Genomic DNA, 17,270 nt, shown 5'->3' on the forward strand with positions numbered 1-17,270 from the left:
AATGAAAAGATAAAACCAAATGGTTCAGGTAATACCGAAGAAGAAAAAAAGGCCGTGAGAAGGGAAAGAGAATACCGCGGACCCTGCCCGTCGCAAGGTCATCCGGCGTTTTCGCAGTCATCGCAGAAAAAAAATGTGTTGTATCGTATGCAAGTGTGTATCCTCCACGTTTATGTACCGGGGCAGCAGCAGCCCCTTCCCTCATCTCCGTTGCGGAAGTGGTGGGTGTCTCCACGCAAGACAGACAGAACGGCCATTTATCCGAGCGTGTCGTCTCGTTCCATCGCCGAAAGTCCTTCCCCGCCCCCTACCGGCCGATGCTGGCGCGCCTGTCCGTCCGCCAGTCGTGCTGGGCGGTGGTGTTGACTTGCGGCGCCGAGACTTTGGACAGGGAGCCGAAGCCCGTCATGGAGGACCAGCGGTTCAGACGGCCGGCGCGGGGTTTGGAGGACGGGTCGGTGGCCGCGCTGGCGCTGGCATTGGTGCTGGCGGTGGCGGAGGAGGAGCCGGTTGTGTTGGGGGTGTTGTAGATGTACTCGCCGTCGACGTAGATGGCGTTGGAGACGAAGGTGGAGCGCCGGTGGCGCCGGCGGGTGTACCGCTGCTCGAGCCGGAAGAGCTCGATCTTGGCTTGGATGCGCTCAATGATGTTGACGCCCATGGTTGGAGAGTTTTGGTGTTGGCGGGGGTGGGGGTTGTGTTTGTCTTTTGTTGTTGTTGGTCGTTGTTGTTATGATTGTGAGGCAAGGGCCTGTCGAGGTGGAGAGCGACGCTTTCCGGGTGGAAAGGATCGGACAAGGCGCGTGGTAGGATCAATTGGGATCTGCTGGTACTGGTGCTGTCGATGTTTCAATGTCTCGCACAGAACTTGCCGGGGAGCCAGATCGTCACTTTCTGAGACTGGGGTTTGTTTATTTGGGATGATTATCGATTGTCGATTGGAGTCAATCCAGCTCTCGAATCACTGAATGAAGGGCAATAGTTGATAATAAGTGTAAAAGAATGACGTGCTATTGTGAGCAGGCAATGCTCTTGAATGGGTGTTGAGGTTGGGAAAGGGGCAGGAGAGGAGAGCGAAAGAAAAAGGAAAATGGCAGGTTATCTCGAACAGGCTAGACGGTGGCTGCAGCTTCTCAGGATCTATCCCCACTTGGCATGCATAAGGCCCTGATCGAGCCATACGGTGCCTGGCTTTTGATAGGGATGCATTGAGAGAGGCAGGGATTTTCGCGGGCATCAACCATGATGTCTCATGGCTGGAAGTCCGTGGGTTGGACTAGCGTGATATCATCCAAGGAGCTACCGCGTACTGGGCAAAGTCTCATGCAGGGGGTTCATCGTTGGCGTTCCTGTCGGTGGGGCGGTTAAATATGCACACAGCAGGATATGCTAGGCGTTGCTAGTAGACCAACTGCATTTCTGCAGGAGGCACAAGACAAAACAGAAGCTGCACTAACACAACGCATCACAAGCCACCAGGAGAAACGTGGAGGGCACACTAGCGTACACGGCCTTGCCCGGTACAAGTCTGGGGTCCTTGTAGATACTTGTGTTCACATATTCCTTAGCCTATATTCAAGGTTCTAGTGGCCTGGGCAACAGGTAACGAGCTAAAATTACTATGCATAAGTTTCTCCTCTTTTGTTATTGTCTGGACTCCTGCAAATGCTCCGCGCCCTCCCAACCCCACCAACTCGCTTGCCCTGGCAAAAAACCACGAAATGGAATTGCGACCACAGACAACGCCACCGATTGACGGGTGTGTGTGGGCTGTGCTGTTTCGGATTCCTACCAAATCGTCCCGCACCTCCCATCGTCCCGCACCCCCATTGTTTGCCTGGCCCTACCGATTCGATGCAGATCCATTTCTCTCCCCGTTTGAAGATTGCTTCAATACCTCATTAACCGTAACCGCCGAGCCGTTGGCTATGGGCAAGGCTGTGCACCTAGCGTCAAGCCGGTTTGTGCTTAGAAAACCTAGGGGAACTGCACTAGAGCCTCCCCTTTTCTGTCGATGCATCTGCACTGAATCAGAACGAAGACCCCTTTCTTTACCCTCAGGAAGTCTTTCGGTCTACAGGCCTTCCAGCCTTGAGGCCAAGTGACATCCTTGGATCAAGTGGATCGAGGATGATCTCCAACCAGTTGCCGTACAGGGGTGGGACACGCGGACAAAAGCATCGCCCTCCTCACCTCTGAGACATGTGCTTCTCACCGGGCGAGGAAGAGTAGGCCAGTGCGTGACTACAGAGAACACACAACATTGTAAGTAATGAGACTGTGATGAAGGTGCCATGTTCCATGCCGACCTACCAGGCCAGACCTGCCCTTGTGCCAGCGGCCAGCTGTCGTTGACGGCTAAGCAATAGGTCCTATCTAAAGTGCTCTAGAGTCTAGACGTGGGATATTGCGGTATGCCTTGGTGCACTTACTGCCCTAGATCGTCGCCTCGGTTTACACGTCATCTGATCTGGTGCCGAGTCTCAACTGAGCCAGTCTGACCTCCTTAGGCCCGATCGTGTCTAAGACATGTGCATTCTTCTTCGTCCATTGCTTATCACCGGCTGCAAGTTGCTGGGAGAGGGATATACTTCTTGAGAATGGCATGCCGGGCAATGAAGTGTCGAGACTGCCCCAAACATCCGCGGTAGTATTATTGTAAGCTACCTGCTCCTAAACATCATTCCGGAATGTCTCCTTCGGTCGTATCATCCCTCTTCAGTCCGCCCCGGAGCAGGGCAAGCAAAGAAAAGTGCCCTCCAGCCACGGGCCTCGCCTTGAAGCGGATACTGTCGGGCGACGTCGGGTAATAGCCCGTGCCAAGTGTCTCGAATAGGTCCGTAAAGGGGTCCTCGGTCGTGGTCAAGTTCAGCCAGTAGGCGATGGCGTTGACAAACATGCTCCTCATCCCCGGCGGGCACGTCGCCGCCGCCCACATCATCCAGTCGCTCTTGGTGTAGTGGTGCCGGCTGTCCAGGGGCACCCCGAAGACCTGCGAGACCTGCGTGTACCACTCGCACTGCATCTCGTACACGGGCTCGCCGACGATGCCGAGGCCCAGCAGCCTGTCCATGTAGACGTTGTACAACAAGCCCCAGCTGCTCCGCCACTGGTACGACAGCAGCGTGTGCCTCCCCGACGGGTCTATGGCCAAGGCCTCCCACCGGGCATAGTACTCCCTCGCCGTGCGGCCGAACCACTGAGCATCGGCAGCCCTCCCCGTCGCAGCCGCCACGGCGCTCATGGCCTGCAAGCCGACGATGCCCTTGACGGCCAGGTTCGTCTGGTTGGCCAACGTGCCCGCGAAGTCGTCGGTGCTCAGCTGCGCGGCCGGCACGAGCGCGAACTCGACCAGGTACTCGGCCCACCGCCGCAGCAGCGCGTAGTGCCCGTCCAGCCAGCCAGGCGCCTGAGACGCGAACCGGTAGTACGCGTAGCACATGAGGATCATGTTGGCCGACTCCTCGACCGGCATGGCCTCGTCGTCGCCGAGCGCGTGGCCCACCGCCTCGGGCCAGCGCGCCCCCAGGTCGTGCGCCGCGTACCCGTTGGGGTACAGCCCGGCCTCCTGGAACGCCAGCAGCGGCTCCAGCGACAGCCGAAGCAGCTCCGGGTTCGCCCACAGGAGGAACGGCAGGCCGGGGAAGAGCACGTCCACTGTGTTGACGTTGCCGCTGCTCGAGAGCTCCTTCTGGAATACCAGCGGGTTGTTGTCGTCGTCGTCGGTGCTGTCTGCCTGTGTTGTCGGCCCCGCGGCGTATGCGAAGGCGCCCATGGCCTGGCGCGCCGACAGGGCCACGATGGAGTAGTAGGACTGTGACTCGAAGACGCCCGGGATGGCAATGCCGCTGAAGTTGGCGGGGTTGAGGAACCCGTACGCCGAGCTCGGATCAAAAATGTACGGCTGGATGTCGGCATCATCGTCGTGGGAACAGCTTCGGGGCCGTTCGGTGTTACGGGCCGTGGTGGGATCCTGCTGATAGTATGTGTCGATGTCGGTCCTCAGTTGAGACTCGAATTCATTCGCGAGTGCGTGGACCGCATCGAAGTCATGCCAGTGGAATTTTATCATGGAGTATACGTCGCCGTAGCACTTCTCCCACCAAGGCCGGAGGGCCGATATTCCCGCGCTCGTACGGTATTTGATGACGGGTGTCTGGATGGAGCCGATGGTGTACCTGACTGAAGCTTGCAACACGGTCCCAACGTCGTGGCTGTACGCGAAGACAGCCTCGCCGCTGGCCCACCCGCGGTGGTTTGGCCCCGTGAAATTTCCGAGCCGGCCATTCTTGAGATAGTGAGACCGCACATCGGCGGTAGACCCGGTGTGGGCGCTGATGCTCCGTATCCCGACCTCGCTGGTCGAGTAGCTGAAGTTGCCCCATTGGGGAAAGTCGTGATCCTCGCCGAACACCTCGGGTGCCTCCTGACCGGCTATCCAGCTATACAGCTCTGTGGCGGAATCGGTGATAGTATTATTGCCAGTTCCAGATCTGCCTGTCATCGGTGCTCCGTGCAGTTCCCATACGGCAGCCTTGTTCCTATCCCGCGAGACCCATGCAAGGTCTACGTCCGAGTAGAATTGCACATCGTGAGGTTGACTGTCGGTGGACTCTACCGTCGTCGTCAGATAGCTGAGTGGAATCGAGGCTCGGCAGAGATCATTGGGTGTGACGGGCGAGAAGAAACTCGCCGTGATCCGGACTGGGCCGGCGGTGAAGGTGAAGTTTGAGTAGTGGGAGTCATAACTGACGCTCTCCGGCGTTGCTTGGGATATATTAGCTAGGCCCGGAGTGGCCTGGGATCCCGCACCGAGATATTCATAAAACACGCCATCGACAGTCACGATCCCCTCCCACCCGAGAGGATCACCGTTCCAGAACCTCACACTGGCACGATTCAAGGCCGAATTGTTGGCCGTGGTGGACCAGGCGCTGGTGTACGGGCTCCTGACTGCCAGAGGCACCGCAGGGGGCCGTGCAGGAGAGTAAGTGGGCGCACTGCCTCCGTGGCCACCTGTGGCATTGGTAAAGGGGTCTCGCGCGGCGACGGTTCCTAAAAGGAGGGCGAAGTTATGGAGTTTTCCTACGAACATGGCTCGCACTTTCTAAGGTCCGGAGTGGATCCACACACGAGGGAAAAGAAGCATGCCTGTCCGTCTTGGAGCCAGACTGTGCTCAGACTCTGGGATCAACCCTCTTATGCTCTCTTCTCGTCTTCTCCCCCCTCTCACCAACTCGCCATGACCACCCGGTCACTCTCACGACGTGCAGACACAGGGGACAATGCAAGGGCCCGCTTCTTGTGATCTACTACGCTGTAATAACTGCTTAGTCAGTGGTGACGATGAAGGATAAGTATTGGGGACAAGAGGATTGGATGACGATCCGGCGCCAGGGGTCGTGGTAAACGTGCAATAAGACTTCGCCGCCTCAAACTCCCGATCTGTAACCGTGACCCACGTGCTACCCTAGACAGTATGACAATAGACGGAAATGGCTTGCTGGCCGTCCAATGAGAGTATGATTGGAAGCTGGTTGAAGAACGTAGTGCGTACAGAGAGACACAAAGGAACCTAAATGAACGATCTATACCCAGTTCCTAAACGTCGCAAACATTCCCCAAGACCCATGAAATGCATATTCGTCCGCAATCACACGCATTAGGCATTGGCATCAACCTCCTCCTCGTCCAGGAATCCCAATCCACTGTCGTACCTCCTCTTCTTCCTCCCATTCGTTTCCATGACACAAGCCGCCAAGCCCCCTGCCACTGCCGACGTCGGGATGATGAGCATACTCACCTCATCTTTCTCCCCCTCCACCCTCCCCTCCTCCCCAAGCGCGCTATCCCTCCTCTCACTCCCACTCTCCGCCACACCAACCTTCCTCCCCGACCCGTTCACTTTCTTTGGCGTAGCAAGCAACCCCTCGCTCATCCTAACAACCCTCTCCAGCTCCGCCCTCATCGACTCAATCGCCCCCCTAGCCCTACCCTCCCCCTCCTCCACCGCAGCCCCAAGTCCCTCATTCTCCGCCCTCAGCCTCGAGCCCTCCAGCCGAAGAAGGCGCACCGCCTCGTGCGCCGCCCCCAGCGCCCCGTCAAGCCTCTCCACCTCCCCCCTCAGCTCCGCGACCCTCGCGTCCCGCGCCGCCAGCGCCCGCCCATGCGCCCCGTTCAGCCTCGCCACCTCGGCGCGGCGCGCCTCGCCCGCCTCCCGCAGCGCCTCGGCATGCTTCCCCCTCAGCGCCTCCGCCTCCGCCCGCAGCGCCTCAGTCCGCTCCGCCGCGCCCGCAAGCCTCCGTTCCAGGTCCTCCACCGCGGCGGCGCGCTCGGCATCCTTAGCAGCGAGGTCGCCCTCCATGCGGCCCACCAGCTGCTCCAGCTCGGCGACGTCGCGCGCGTAGCTTCTTGCGGCGCCCTTGAGGCGGTCGACGCCGACCTCGAGGTCGGCGATGCGGGCGTCGCGGCGGCCCAGCTGCGCCGCCATGTCGTCCATGGCGGCGACGCGGGCGCCCAGCTGCTGGCGCAGCGACCGCTCCTGGGCGTGGTACTCGTCGATGGAGTCGTCGGCGTCGCGGGCACGGCGGGACAGGTCGCGGAGGCGTGCCAGCACGAGGTCCAGGACCGAGGCGCCGGCCGCGGTCAGCGGGAGCGGGATCTCGCCGGGCGTCAGGTACTCGAGCTCTAGGCGGGCGGTGCGGAAGGCCGAGGAGAGGGAGGTGATTATCTCGGAAGCGTCTGAACCCGGGAAGCCGAGGTCGCTGAGGGAGGAGTTTAGATGGAGGAGGGCTGCGGTGCGGTCTGATAGCGTGCGGAGGAGGTTGTTGAGGTGTGTCTCAATGGCGGGCTGCGGGGGCGAGGATGTCTCCTCTGCGGCGGTGGCGTCTGCTGGCGGGTCGGACGCGAATGGGCTGAGCTTGTCGGAGAGGCGAGAGGTCAATGCCGAGTAGGACTCGAGAGTGCTCGTCAGTTTGCAGACTTCCAGTTGGAGGGAGGCAAGCTCGTCCTCTAGCTGCTCCTTCTCCGGATATGGCAAGCTTGCTTGCACACCGGTATCTGATCGCGGGGTCATCAGGTGGCGGCAGGGAGTCGCCAGTGCGGCTGCGGGGCTTGTTGTCGGAGGAGTAGGGAAGGAGGTGCGTGCTTTCCGAGTAGGAGTACTGCATGCCAGGTCTGCCATGGTAGCCTCGCCAAAGTCGTCGTCGTCGACATGATTGTCGTTGGCAGTGTCCAGTTCCATAAAGTCATCGGAGAAGGGATCCCGGGCCGCCATAGTCCAGTCGTATCTTGGGCTGCTAACCTCTTGGACGTCGGATCTGTTTGCGAGCTCCTTCTTCAGAGCCTCAACCTCCTTTTCAAGCTCCCACACACGTTCCGTGTCGACCACCACCGTCTCGTTGTGGAGCCGGTAGATCTCCTCGTCCTTCTCGGCCACGGAAGCCTTTAGACGTTCGAGCTCGGCCTTGGTCTCCTGAGCCCGCCGCTTCTTCTCCGAGGTGATGGTGTTCATCTCCTCGCTCAGGCCGTTCCGCCTGATGCGGCGCTTGACGCGGCCGTCGAGGACTTGGCGCAGCGGCAGCAGGTTCACATCGCCGCTGAAGGGCGCTCGCGGGTTGTCCAGGTCGGCAAAACTGGCTCGCGATCCAGAGGATAACCCCCCGGATCGCGCGGGAGTAGAGTGCCGCCTCTTGGGACGGCCCGTAATAAATGTCCTCCGGATCATGGGCGTGAGGCCCGTGGAGAGTTGATTTTCATGTGAATTGAGAACCGGGCCGGGGTCAGAGAACCGAACTTGTTTCGGCTTTCTGGATTTCCTGGTGGGAGTGCTGGAGACGGATATGCAAGATGACATCGGCCTGGTCATGGATGAATTTGAATTGGTCTGAGCCCCCGAAGCCGCTCGTCGGGTCCGACGTTGGGCAATGGGAAGATCCAGGTCGTCAGCCATTGCAGAGGACTTCCTCGGCAAGTGTAGGTGATGATAAGAGACCTTCGTGGAATGATCAGAAGAGCTGATGAGAATGCTTCAAAGCACAGATTCAGAAAATTCAGTCCTCCTCAGTCGGTTGAGAGAGGAAAGATTGATTCGGTTGGAAGGCCGAGGGTCTGTCTGGTCGCCCCTTTCAAGGGGTGGTTTGTTTATTTATTTCCGGTTTAGGTAAGTGGGGCAATGAACGCGTTGTGTTCGGGTTCAGGGTTTAAGTGTCTCTCCCTGTCCCGACCCCTCAAGACCAATCGTTCTTGATCTTGTCCAACATCTCCAAACCCACCGTTGTGAAAACATGCAGCATTCCGTCCGTTCCGTCCATCCACTGACCGCGTACTAACCGTGTCCTGCCTCGCGCGCAAAGTAGTATCACGGCCCAAGTCCCCGACAGCTCTGTTTCCCAATCCCTTCTTTGACGCCTGACCGAGCCAGCAATTCCCAAACTTGGCAAAACGGTGATGTTGGTAAAAGCAGGGAACGCGATGACACATGCTAAGACGACCCTGGCTGACACCCAGGCCGCAAGCTGGCTCCTGAACTGATTACCGTCCCACTCTTGCGAGGTTGGACTCACCAGAGTGGTCGTCAAATATCCTCCAATTTCAAAATTTTACCATGGGTTCGGTATTGCAAGTGCTGATATCGAACCCCCTCATCGTTAACTGATTTCTCGTTGACTTCTTCTACAAGACATTTGCTGAACCAGGACTGTGGGCCCACACGACAGTCGTGTTCCTGAGCATCGGGGCAGCCTATTGCTACGAGGCGGATCTCCTTCCTGGCGTGATCTTTAGCCCAGAGTCTCGCATAGGTAGCACCCATGATGACGAGTTCTCTTCAATATGGCATGGGTTGATGCTGGTTCTTCACAACGAACGCCTGTTTAGTATTGCCTAGCTCTCTCAATTTGACCCGAGCATATTTCCCTCCTAGTCTTGCAATGCCGTTGAACGATTCCCTTCCAGTCCAATTTCACCTTGTGTACCAGTTATGCAATAGTCATAAATATACCCCTCTGCCCACTAAACACAGCACCTCACGCTCCCTCGTCGTCGTCGCCGATGCGGATTCTCCCTTGGGAGGCAAAACCATTGGTCCAATACCCACCAAGCTCGATGTTCGCGTCAGGCACCCGACGCAAGCTGAGGACCAGCCACAGGCCAAAGCCGGCCTTGGCGAGGACATCGAGAACAGCATAGACGAGAATCTCCGAATCCACATTTATCCGCCGGGCTCCACCGGCGATGGCCCAGACACTTAACGCAGAGTCAGTCAGTCAGTCATTCGACCTCACAACGGCATCCCCAAGCCAATTTCTGGCGAACTCACATAGGATAAATCGTCCAGAGTACCAGCGCAAACAGCGCAAGCGACCCAAACGTCCGCGACACCCCCGCACCCCTCCCCCTAACCGCCCTCGAGCCATGGACAGCGACGTGCCAGATGACGACGAGGTACGCGATCCACGCGATGGCGTACCACCCCCACCTCTGCGGCGTGCGCTCCCTCCCCAGGGCCGCGAACAGGCCGGCCAGCTTGAACACCAGATCGGCGGCGACGGCGAGCAGCGTGCGCGCGCCGTCGACGCCGGCCAGCGCGCACAGCGCCACCAGCAGCGGCGGCGTGCCCAGCGTCCAGTCGACGTAGCGCGCCCAGGGGACGGCGCGGCAGACGGCGTGCGCGGGCGTGTCGGGCACGTGCTTGTGGTGGTCGCGCACACCCGTGCAGCGCAGGGTCGTGCCCTGGCCGGTCGCTAGCGCGAAGTACGAGAGCGTGCCGATGATGGCGGCCGTCGTGGCTAGGACGTGGTAGAGGCGGCGCGAGATGGGGACTTTCCAGGAGAGGCCCGCGAGGGTGGCGGAGGTGAGAGCCATTAGGACGAAGACTATCCATAGGGTGCGGTGGCCCGTGGCGGAGGCGAATTGGTATTCTGGTGGGGTAGCTGTTGTTGAGGGTAAGGGAGGGGTTTGTTAGCTGGATGGGGACCCCTAAGGGGGATGTTTGGGCTTACGGATGACGGTGGGAATGGGGTCAACCGGCCCTGGGTGGGCGGTCTTCATGGCGTCGAACATTAGAGGCGACTGTTGTTGTTGGTCTATATTTGGAAGCAGATGCTCTGATTAGAGAGGTTGTTTGGAATCTGTTACTTCCGCTCCTGAAAGTACAAAACGAGATATAGAAAATAATCTCAGCGGGAAAATAAAAAAGAAGCAAAGGCGAGCCCAGGAATATTGGCCATCGCAGCTTCATGTAGGTCAAGCAGACTCGGACCGACGTCATCCATTACACGTTCGTATTGATGTTACCTAAGCGAGGGGGAGAATAAGCTGGTGGAGGTCGTCATGGTCGCGTAACATGGAAGCCTGTAAAGCTATAAATTCCCCCATGATCTCATCGTCTAGCTCGGGCAATTAACCTTAATTGTTTTCTGTGGATATCACCAACCGTTTCATCGCCCGAGTTTCGTCTCGAACGGCAGGCAGTTAGGGATACCGTAACAACATGAGAATGCAAAGGCGACAGGTTGGTTGGAGTAAAATAATGGCAAACAACCAGGCCTCTTCTTCTCTTTCGATATACATAGCTATAAGCTGTTGGCTCCGACAGAGACGCCGGCTGAATGCAGGAGTGGAAATGGGGAAGCAGGAGGTTCTGGAGATGCACCGTCAACTAACACGTTGTTTGCACAACCTACTGTCCCACCCCAATCATGACGCCAAAGACCATCCTGCAGCGCGAAGATCATCTGTCGCGCATGTCGCACGGCATCAAGCCAACCTATACGAGAAGAGGCGGGGAAAAGGCGTGCGCGATCCACACGCTGTCGAAATGCGAAGCTGGAGCATGCAGTGCAGGAGGATTTCCAAGATGGGCCCGTCGTGCATGGGCGAGTCCGGCAGCCCTGATGTCATTGGCCGTGTCGAGACCCTGTTTGCGACCTCCGGTTGTCGGCGCTGGGGTAACACGACACGTACACGGCTTCAGCGTTGACTCGGCGCGGGGCGACCGACCGGTTTGGGGCCAAACTGCTGCTCCTCGGCCGGTGTGCCGGCGAATATGCTAGCCCGGGTAGGGCTGTTGGACGCCATCCCGCCTTTGTGTCTGCTGTTAGTTGTGTCTTCCCTTGTCTTGCAGATGAACCAACAACCACCACCTTCGCTTCGATTTGCGAACCAACCTAGGCTTCGCCTCGGATCATGGACACCAGTTCTGCTCATTCACGAGACACCTCAGAATGGCCATGAGACCGATCATTTGTAATGTGCCATGCTCGCGACTTAGCCGGTTTCCATCAAGCTCTCAACACGATTGTAGCAAGGTTATAAATGTGTACCGTCTCGAAAGATTTGCCCATTTTATTAAGCACCTAAACTCCTTATCATGAAGTATTCCTGGCCGATCGAAGTAATATTACTCGAATGCTCAGCCAGATTGATTTTGTCCAGACGCCGCCAATGTGCCAATGTGCCAATGTGCAATTTTCCAGATGGGGGCTCGACGTCCCCCCGACGAATACAAGAAGCCCGCTAAGCCGTGCCATTAGCAACCGTGGCATCAGTAGCCGTGGCATCAGTAGCCGGGGCATTGTCAGCCGTGCCCTTCTCAGCCGTGCTCGGATTATCCTCCAGGGTCAGGTGGAAGCTTCGAATGATCGAGTCGGCATCGTCAATAGCGATGGGCCGGACGTCAGCCAACGCCTTGATCTTGGTCGTTCTGGTGAAAAATCTGTCAGCGTGATCCGATATGCGAGGATCGATTCGGCGACGGTAACTTACACAAGCTTGACCTGGTCATCAGTCATGGAGAGACCGAGCTGGCCCACTCGGGTCTTGACCGCATTCCAGCCCGTCAGGCGGGACGCGAAGTGCACGTAGCGAGTCATGCCGAAGTCGGCAGGATTGATGATCTCGTAGGTACTGGGGTTGTTGAGGATCGCCTTGGCGTGGATGCCGGCCTTGTGGGTGAAAGCGCAGAAGCCAGTGATGGGGTTGTTGAACGGCGTGTTAACCTCAACCGCCTCGGCAACCATATCCTCGATCTACAAAAATTAGCGGGGCGTCTAGGGTTTATCTCGGGTTGGATTCCGTGACTCACCTCCTTCAGCTTATGGAGCTTGTACTTCTTGGTGACGTATTCGCGATCGCAAACTATCATGCGAGCCATGAGGCTTCATATTGTTAGCATGGAATCTTCCAACCGTCCATGATACTTAGGGGAGGTCGAGAGACGGCGCCCGGACGAAGCAATATGCGGATCGTGAATCGAGAGACGGCGCCTGGACGAAGCAATATGCGGATCGTGAATCGAGAGAACCGAGAAGTAACTTACCCGCCAAGGGGCTATGATATATTAGTCGCTGTCATGAATAATGCTTGCTGTATAGGGCAACTCACAGTAATCCCGTTTCGCTCTCCAATTCCAAGTACCGAGGTGTCGACGTGGGTCGCGCCAGCCTCGAGGGCACAATAGGCATTGGCGATGGCACATCCTGTGTCATCGTGCATATGAACCTCGATATCGCACGCTGAACCAAAGATTAACTCCCATCCGATGAGTATATCATAGGGGTGGCAAAACTTACAGACAACACCTCTCAAGGTCCGCACCAAGTCATAGACTTGGCGAGGAGTGGCACAACCAACGGTGTCAGCAATACCAACACGGTTGACGCCAATCTTGTCGACGGCCCGGTACAGAGAGAGAAGATCGACAAGATCCGAGCGGAAGGAGTCCTCGGACGAGAAGCGGACCTCGAGGCCCTTGGACTTGATGAAGTTGATAACCTCAATGGCGGACTTGGTAATGTAAGCCATGTCCTTTCCGTGCGAGAACTCGCGAAGGAAATGCGAGGTTCCGATGACGACGTCCCTGGGGAGTCAGTCAGTATTTGAAACAGACGAGATCTGGGTAAGATAAAACACACAAGCCATCCACACCAGTCTCAACCGCGATCCGAGCATCGTCCATAGTACACCGGATGTCTGAGAGATTATAGAGGTCAGGGTCGAAGTCAAATAATGGGCCTAGAGAATAGAGAGCCCAGAGCGTGGTTCAATTGAGGTAGACTCACGGGTCAAGATCTTGGCCTGTCGGGAAGGGAGCGCGAGTTAGTCAACGGCGCAATTGGACCTGGGGGATTCAAGCCCTTACCTTGAGTCCTAGCTTGCAGATAGCCTCGCAATCCTTGCGCGATTGCTCTGATGCGGCGGGCGAAGTCAACTCAATGTAGTCGACGCCAAAGTCATCGAGGGCCTTAGCACTGGCGGAGTATGTTAGATATCGAAAGGCACAGATGTGAAGAACCGGGTACACACATCTTGATCTTCATTTCTAATGCGGGCACAGCTGTTAGTCACATGCCCCTCCAACTTGAATCACCCGGCCAAACAGCAACTTACCCGTATCGAAGAAGGCATTTGCGAACTGCTCTCCCTCGCGAAGAGTGGACTCGATGATCTTGAAGCGAGAGACGTTGGAGAGGAAGTCTCCTACAGGCTGGTATGGGTTTGAATGCCGCTCAGCCTCCTGGGGCGCAGGTGCAGTAGATTCTGGCATGGTGCTAGTACCCTGCAAGTAATCACCACGGTTAGACACTCAGCAATTGGAAGCAGAAGGGGCAGCATCATGGGGACGGACATTGGTATCGGCGGAAGGAGACATGGTTGCAGATTGGGGTGGCGAGAGAGCCGGGGATATGGCAAGGGAAGGGAAGTTGGCGCTGTCGCTAGAATCGTCAGGATCGTGATTGTGAAAGTGAAGGTGAAGGTAAAGGTGAAGGCGAAATATAGGAGCACAATGCTGCCTCGAGGAATGTTAATTAATGTGAGGAAGTGAAGGTGGGGGAAAAGATTGGAAAAGCCCCGACTATGAATGGGCCTTTTGTGCCTGAACAACCATGAGTCATTGGAGCAATCAGATTTTTTGCGGGAGGTGGAGGGGCAGGCGAGGCGGCAGATGGACCCCGCAGTAAGATCACCAAGAAGCCTTCCACGCCCCACAACTCTTGGCTTCCAATTGAAGAGGGAATGCAGATGACGAGAGATGACAAACCTGATGATGACCTCGAATACCTGTTGGGAAATTATCCAATGGCTGAACAGCTGTCAATTGACCAAAGTTGGTTGTACGAAGCCAGGATGAGGCGTGGTGGTTCCATTGACAGCCAGACCCCGCGCCGGTTTCGGCTGAGTGTTTTTTTTTTTACATTTATCTGCACAGTTTGGGTGGGATCACGTGGCTTCGAGATTCATTTTCCCAGGCACTTTACCTCACCGCCCTGGCTGGAGTGAAACCCACCTTTGACAGAGGTTGTTTGTTTGTTTGTCCATTATAGTATCTCAAAGCTACACAACCATGCCAAAGACCAACAAGCATACTTCACCATCTGCACTAATCAAGTACAATAGGTGGTGCATTTTGTGTTACTATTCACTGCCAACGTCGTCTGTGGAATCTTGGTCTCTTCCCTGCCTAATTCACACATATGCATTGGATGCTCAGTATGGATAGCCGGCTAATAACCCTCTTGTCACAGTGGGGCTGCAGAGATCTTGCAGAGAATCTTGCCACCCCAAAATTTCATCCAATGTTGCCACCCAAATTCTGCAGGAATGGAATTTCCCCGGAATCACCGACAAGTCGGTTCACGTGATAATGCGTCCCGTTCCTAGTGCGGGGTGCCCGATCCCGAACACTTCCCTAGGAGGTTGCTGCTGCGGCTCTGGCGCAAAATAAATCTGACAGCATGGAATCTGACGGCATTGAATCCGAGGAATAGGAGGTCACGAGGAATAGGAGGTCACTATGTAGCCTTTCAATCAATAATAAGTTTAGAGTTTTAATGACTGTTACCCGCAATGAATATTCATCGGGCAGAAATACTTGCCTGTACCCCGCCATGAGAGAGCAAAGAAAAATCTGGGGTAACAGGGGGACGGGAACCGAGTTCATCATCCTACTGCGGTAGGCCAACATCTCCCGCCATATGGAACGGGCTGTTTTACTTTTGCAACTGTCCGAACGAACGGAGGATGAAGCACCTCCCACAAATCGCGGATAAAGTCAGGAAGCCGGCCCATCTTTACAGCATACATGTGGATGATGGGGGTTATCATCTACCTACCTACGCATACACCTGTACCGGAGTAGTTGCAAGCATCAGCAGCATTGAACTCCTAACTCCGCTGTATTAACGATTTTCATGGGCCGTGCGCCGATCCGAGTATCCAGTGAAACCTCGTTGGCCTGTGCAGCTCGGCCTCGGCTCCCGACAAGCCCCGCACACTGCCCGAATGAGACCTCTAGTCCCCGGTCTAGTCCCGGGTTCGCGCGGCAGGGGCGCAATGGGCATGCTTACATATGCCTTACGGCTAAACCCTGGGAACATGATACATGGCATCGAAGAATATTAATTAGCATCCAAGTGTCTCGCTTCGAGACTGCTATGGATTGAAACAGGGCAAAGTACCTACTGAACTCTGCCGTGACACGAACAAGGCAGGGGAATAGTAGTGGCGGACTGGTAAGCCGCAGACTCGAAAAGTTGGTGTACTGTGCCATATATTTTGAAGTGATACATAGTACTCGTGCGGCTCCCACCACGTGGCATCCCGCACGGGCCACCCCCTTTACCCCTTTTCATATGTACATGTTTGAAGAAGAAGGCTCGTCGGCAGCGCAAGCTGCAGAGAATGATTCCAACGAGAAAATGGAAGCTGTGCTAGCGACAGTTAAGAGAGTCGTAGCCATTTAAGCCTTCCGGCGCTTGCAGCTCGGGGGCTTGGACTGGTAGGTCGAGTCGAGCTCGCCCCACTTGACGTTGCTGAAGATGACGGTAGGGTCCTTCTCGACCTGCAGGACGACCTTCGGGTCGCCCTCGGTGGCATTGCAGGGGCCCGCGTTGCCGCCATCGAGCCAGCTCATGAATCCGCCCTCGTCCCACCAGATGCTCATGGCGAGCACCATGCCGCGGCTCAGCGCCTCGCCCATCTCCTTGGTCCCGCCCAGGTCGTTATACCGCGTGGCCGAAGTCTTCTCGCAGTAGTCCTGGTTGATGAAGTTGATTTCTGGCGGTCCCGTGATGTTGACGGTTGCCTGGGGGATCACCTTGCCGTCCTGTACGTAGATGCGGCGGATCTCCACGAGGTCGCCGGTCTCCGGGTCGGCCGGGAACTGAGTCACCACACTGAAGGGCTTGGTAGTGTCGACCGTGAATTCGGGTCCTGGGCCGTAGAAACCTTTGACATCATTGACGTATGTGTTAAATCCACATCCCCACTGATCGCAAACGCCGTCCCAAGTGCATTCATCACCGCTGCACCCGTAGAAGCTTGTCTGGTTGCAGGGGTGTGGTGCAATCTGTGTTGAAGCTCTATTGGCTTCCCATATATCCATCTCTGGGCAGCATGCCCCTACCTTCTCGAGGTTGGCGACGCCGTTGATGAAGGGAGTAACGTAGCACTGGGCATCGCAATATCCACTGCCATATGCAGCGCCCCCGGTGTTGAGCTCGTTCGCTCCGCCGTCCGCCTTCATCTCGGACAGGTACAGAGCTCCGTTCATGCCGCAGGGAAGCTTCGACACATCGACGTCGAAGGTGAACTCCCGCCCCGTCAGCTGCAGCATCTCGTACTTGGTCTCGGTCTCGTCCAGTAGGTAGATACGCGGGCTGGCGACCGTGCCGTCATCGCGAAGCAGCTTCATCGTCAGGACGCCGCCGTCGGTGGTGACTCCGTACTGCGAGTAGTCGCTAACGCCCTCCACGATGCAGTTCTCCTGGCAGGTGACCGCGTCCGGGCACACGGTCGGGTCGGGCCCGGAGCCCCAGTTGCCGCAGCCTTTGCTTGGGTCGTCTTTCTGGTGCACAGGATGGGCCAGAGAATCGAGCACGAGAGCCGAGGTCTTGGGCTTGCAGCCGTCGGCCTTGGTGCACGTCCAGGTCGTGAGCTTGGGGTGCACCTCGGGGGCCTGGCCCACGCTCTGGGCGGCGACGGCGCCCAGCAGGGAGACGAGGATGGGGAGACTGCGAGTCATGTTTGGTTTATGTTGAACCCGCCAAAAGATAGTATTGGAGAACCGGTTGGATGGTGAACACGACAACGCGGATGGCGCAAGAGCCAGTGGCCAAGGGAGGGAGCCTTTATACGAATCTGCCCTGCGTCTTATTCGTAGAGGGCATCGTAGCACCGCCGACAAGGGCCGTGGCTGCGGATCCTGCGCCAAGCATTGCACTAAAGGGGAATTCGCCTACGACGTAGTAGAGAACCGACGTGGCTACCGG

General features: G+C 56.8%; 6 protein-coding genes across 6 annotated transcripts; all 6 read right to left on the reverse strand.

The window, feature by feature from the left end:
- Positions 1-307: 307 nt before the first annotated feature.
- On the reverse strand, positions 308-661 carry QBC33DRAFT_514922 (uncharacterized protein; the record flags this gene model as incomplete). The annotated part of the gene is made up of 1 exon (XM_060426063.1): positions 308-661. The coding sequence occupies one exon, from the start codon at positions 659-661 to the stop codon at positions 308-310; it is 354 nt and encodes a 117-aa protein (XP_060283572.1).
- A 1,771-nt stretch (positions 662-2,432) lies between these two features.
- Positions 2,433-5,365, reverse strand: QBC33DRAFT_586532 (uncharacterized protein). Its single transcript, XM_060431481.1, has one exon. The coding sequence runs from the start codon at positions 5,093-5,095 to the stop codon at positions 2,681-2,683; it is 2,415 nt and encodes an 804-aa protein (XP_060283573.1). The 5' UTR covers positions 5,096-5,365; the 3' UTR covers positions 2,433-2,680.
- Positions 5,366-5,662: 297 nt separating this feature from the next.
- QBC33DRAFT_578173 (myosin heavy chain, skeletal muscle, adult) lies at positions 5,663-7,951 on the reverse strand (the record flags this gene model as incomplete). The annotated part of the gene is made up of 1 exon (XM_060431041.1): positions 5,663-7,951. The coding sequence occupies one exon, from the start codon at positions 7,949-7,951 to the stop codon at positions 5,663-5,665; it is 2,289 nt and encodes a 762-aa protein (XP_060283574.1).
- Positions 7,952-9,026: 1,075 nt separating this feature from the next.
- On the reverse strand, positions 9,027-10,050 carry QBC33DRAFT_578174 (uncharacterized protein; the record flags this gene model as incomplete). Its single annotated transcript, XM_060431042.1, has 3 exons — positions 9,027-9,246; positions 9,320-9,932; positions 10,002-10,050. 3 exons carry the CDS (start codon positions 10,048-10,050, stop codon positions 9,027-9,029), a joined length of 882 nt encoding a protein of 293 aa, XP_060283575.1.
- A 1,467-nt stretch (positions 10,051-11,517) lies between these two features.
- On the reverse strand, positions 11,518-13,651 carry QBC33DRAFT_558847 (HMGL-like-domain-containing protein; the record flags this gene model as incomplete). Its single annotated transcript, XM_060429915.1, has 12 exons — positions 11,518-11,704; positions 11,767-12,029; positions 12,086-12,158; positions 12,320-12,330; positions 12,385-12,515; positions 12,573-12,859; positions 12,915-12,972; positions 13,062-13,077; positions 13,142-13,250; positions 13,306-13,321; positions 13,390-13,558; positions 13,628-13,651. The coding sequence occupies 12 exons, from the start codon at positions 13,649-13,651 to the stop codon at positions 11,518-11,520; spliced, it is 1,344 nt and encodes a 447-aa protein (XP_060283576.1).
- A 1,839-nt stretch (positions 13,652-15,490) lies between these two features.
- On the reverse strand, positions 15,491-17,143 carry QBC33DRAFT_66741 (glycoside hydrolase family 7 protein). The gene has a single exon (XM_060432972.1). It carries the CDS (start codon positions 17,021-17,023, stop codon positions 15,740-15,742), a length of 1,284 nt encoding a protein of 427 aa, XP_060283577.1. The 5' UTR covers positions 17,024-17,143; the 3' UTR covers positions 15,491-15,739.
- Positions 17,144-17,270: the final 127 nt, after the last annotated feature.

The sequence above is a fragment of the Phialemonium atrogriseum genome (assembly GCF_030411735.1).
Source record: "Phialemonium atrogriseum strain 8032-3 unplaced genomic scaffold QBC33scaffold_12, whole genome shotgun sequence".
NCBI classification, from domain to species: Eukaryota; Fungi; Ascomycota; class Sordariomycetes; order Cephalothecales; family Cephalothecaceae; genus Phialemonium; species Phialemonium atrogriseum.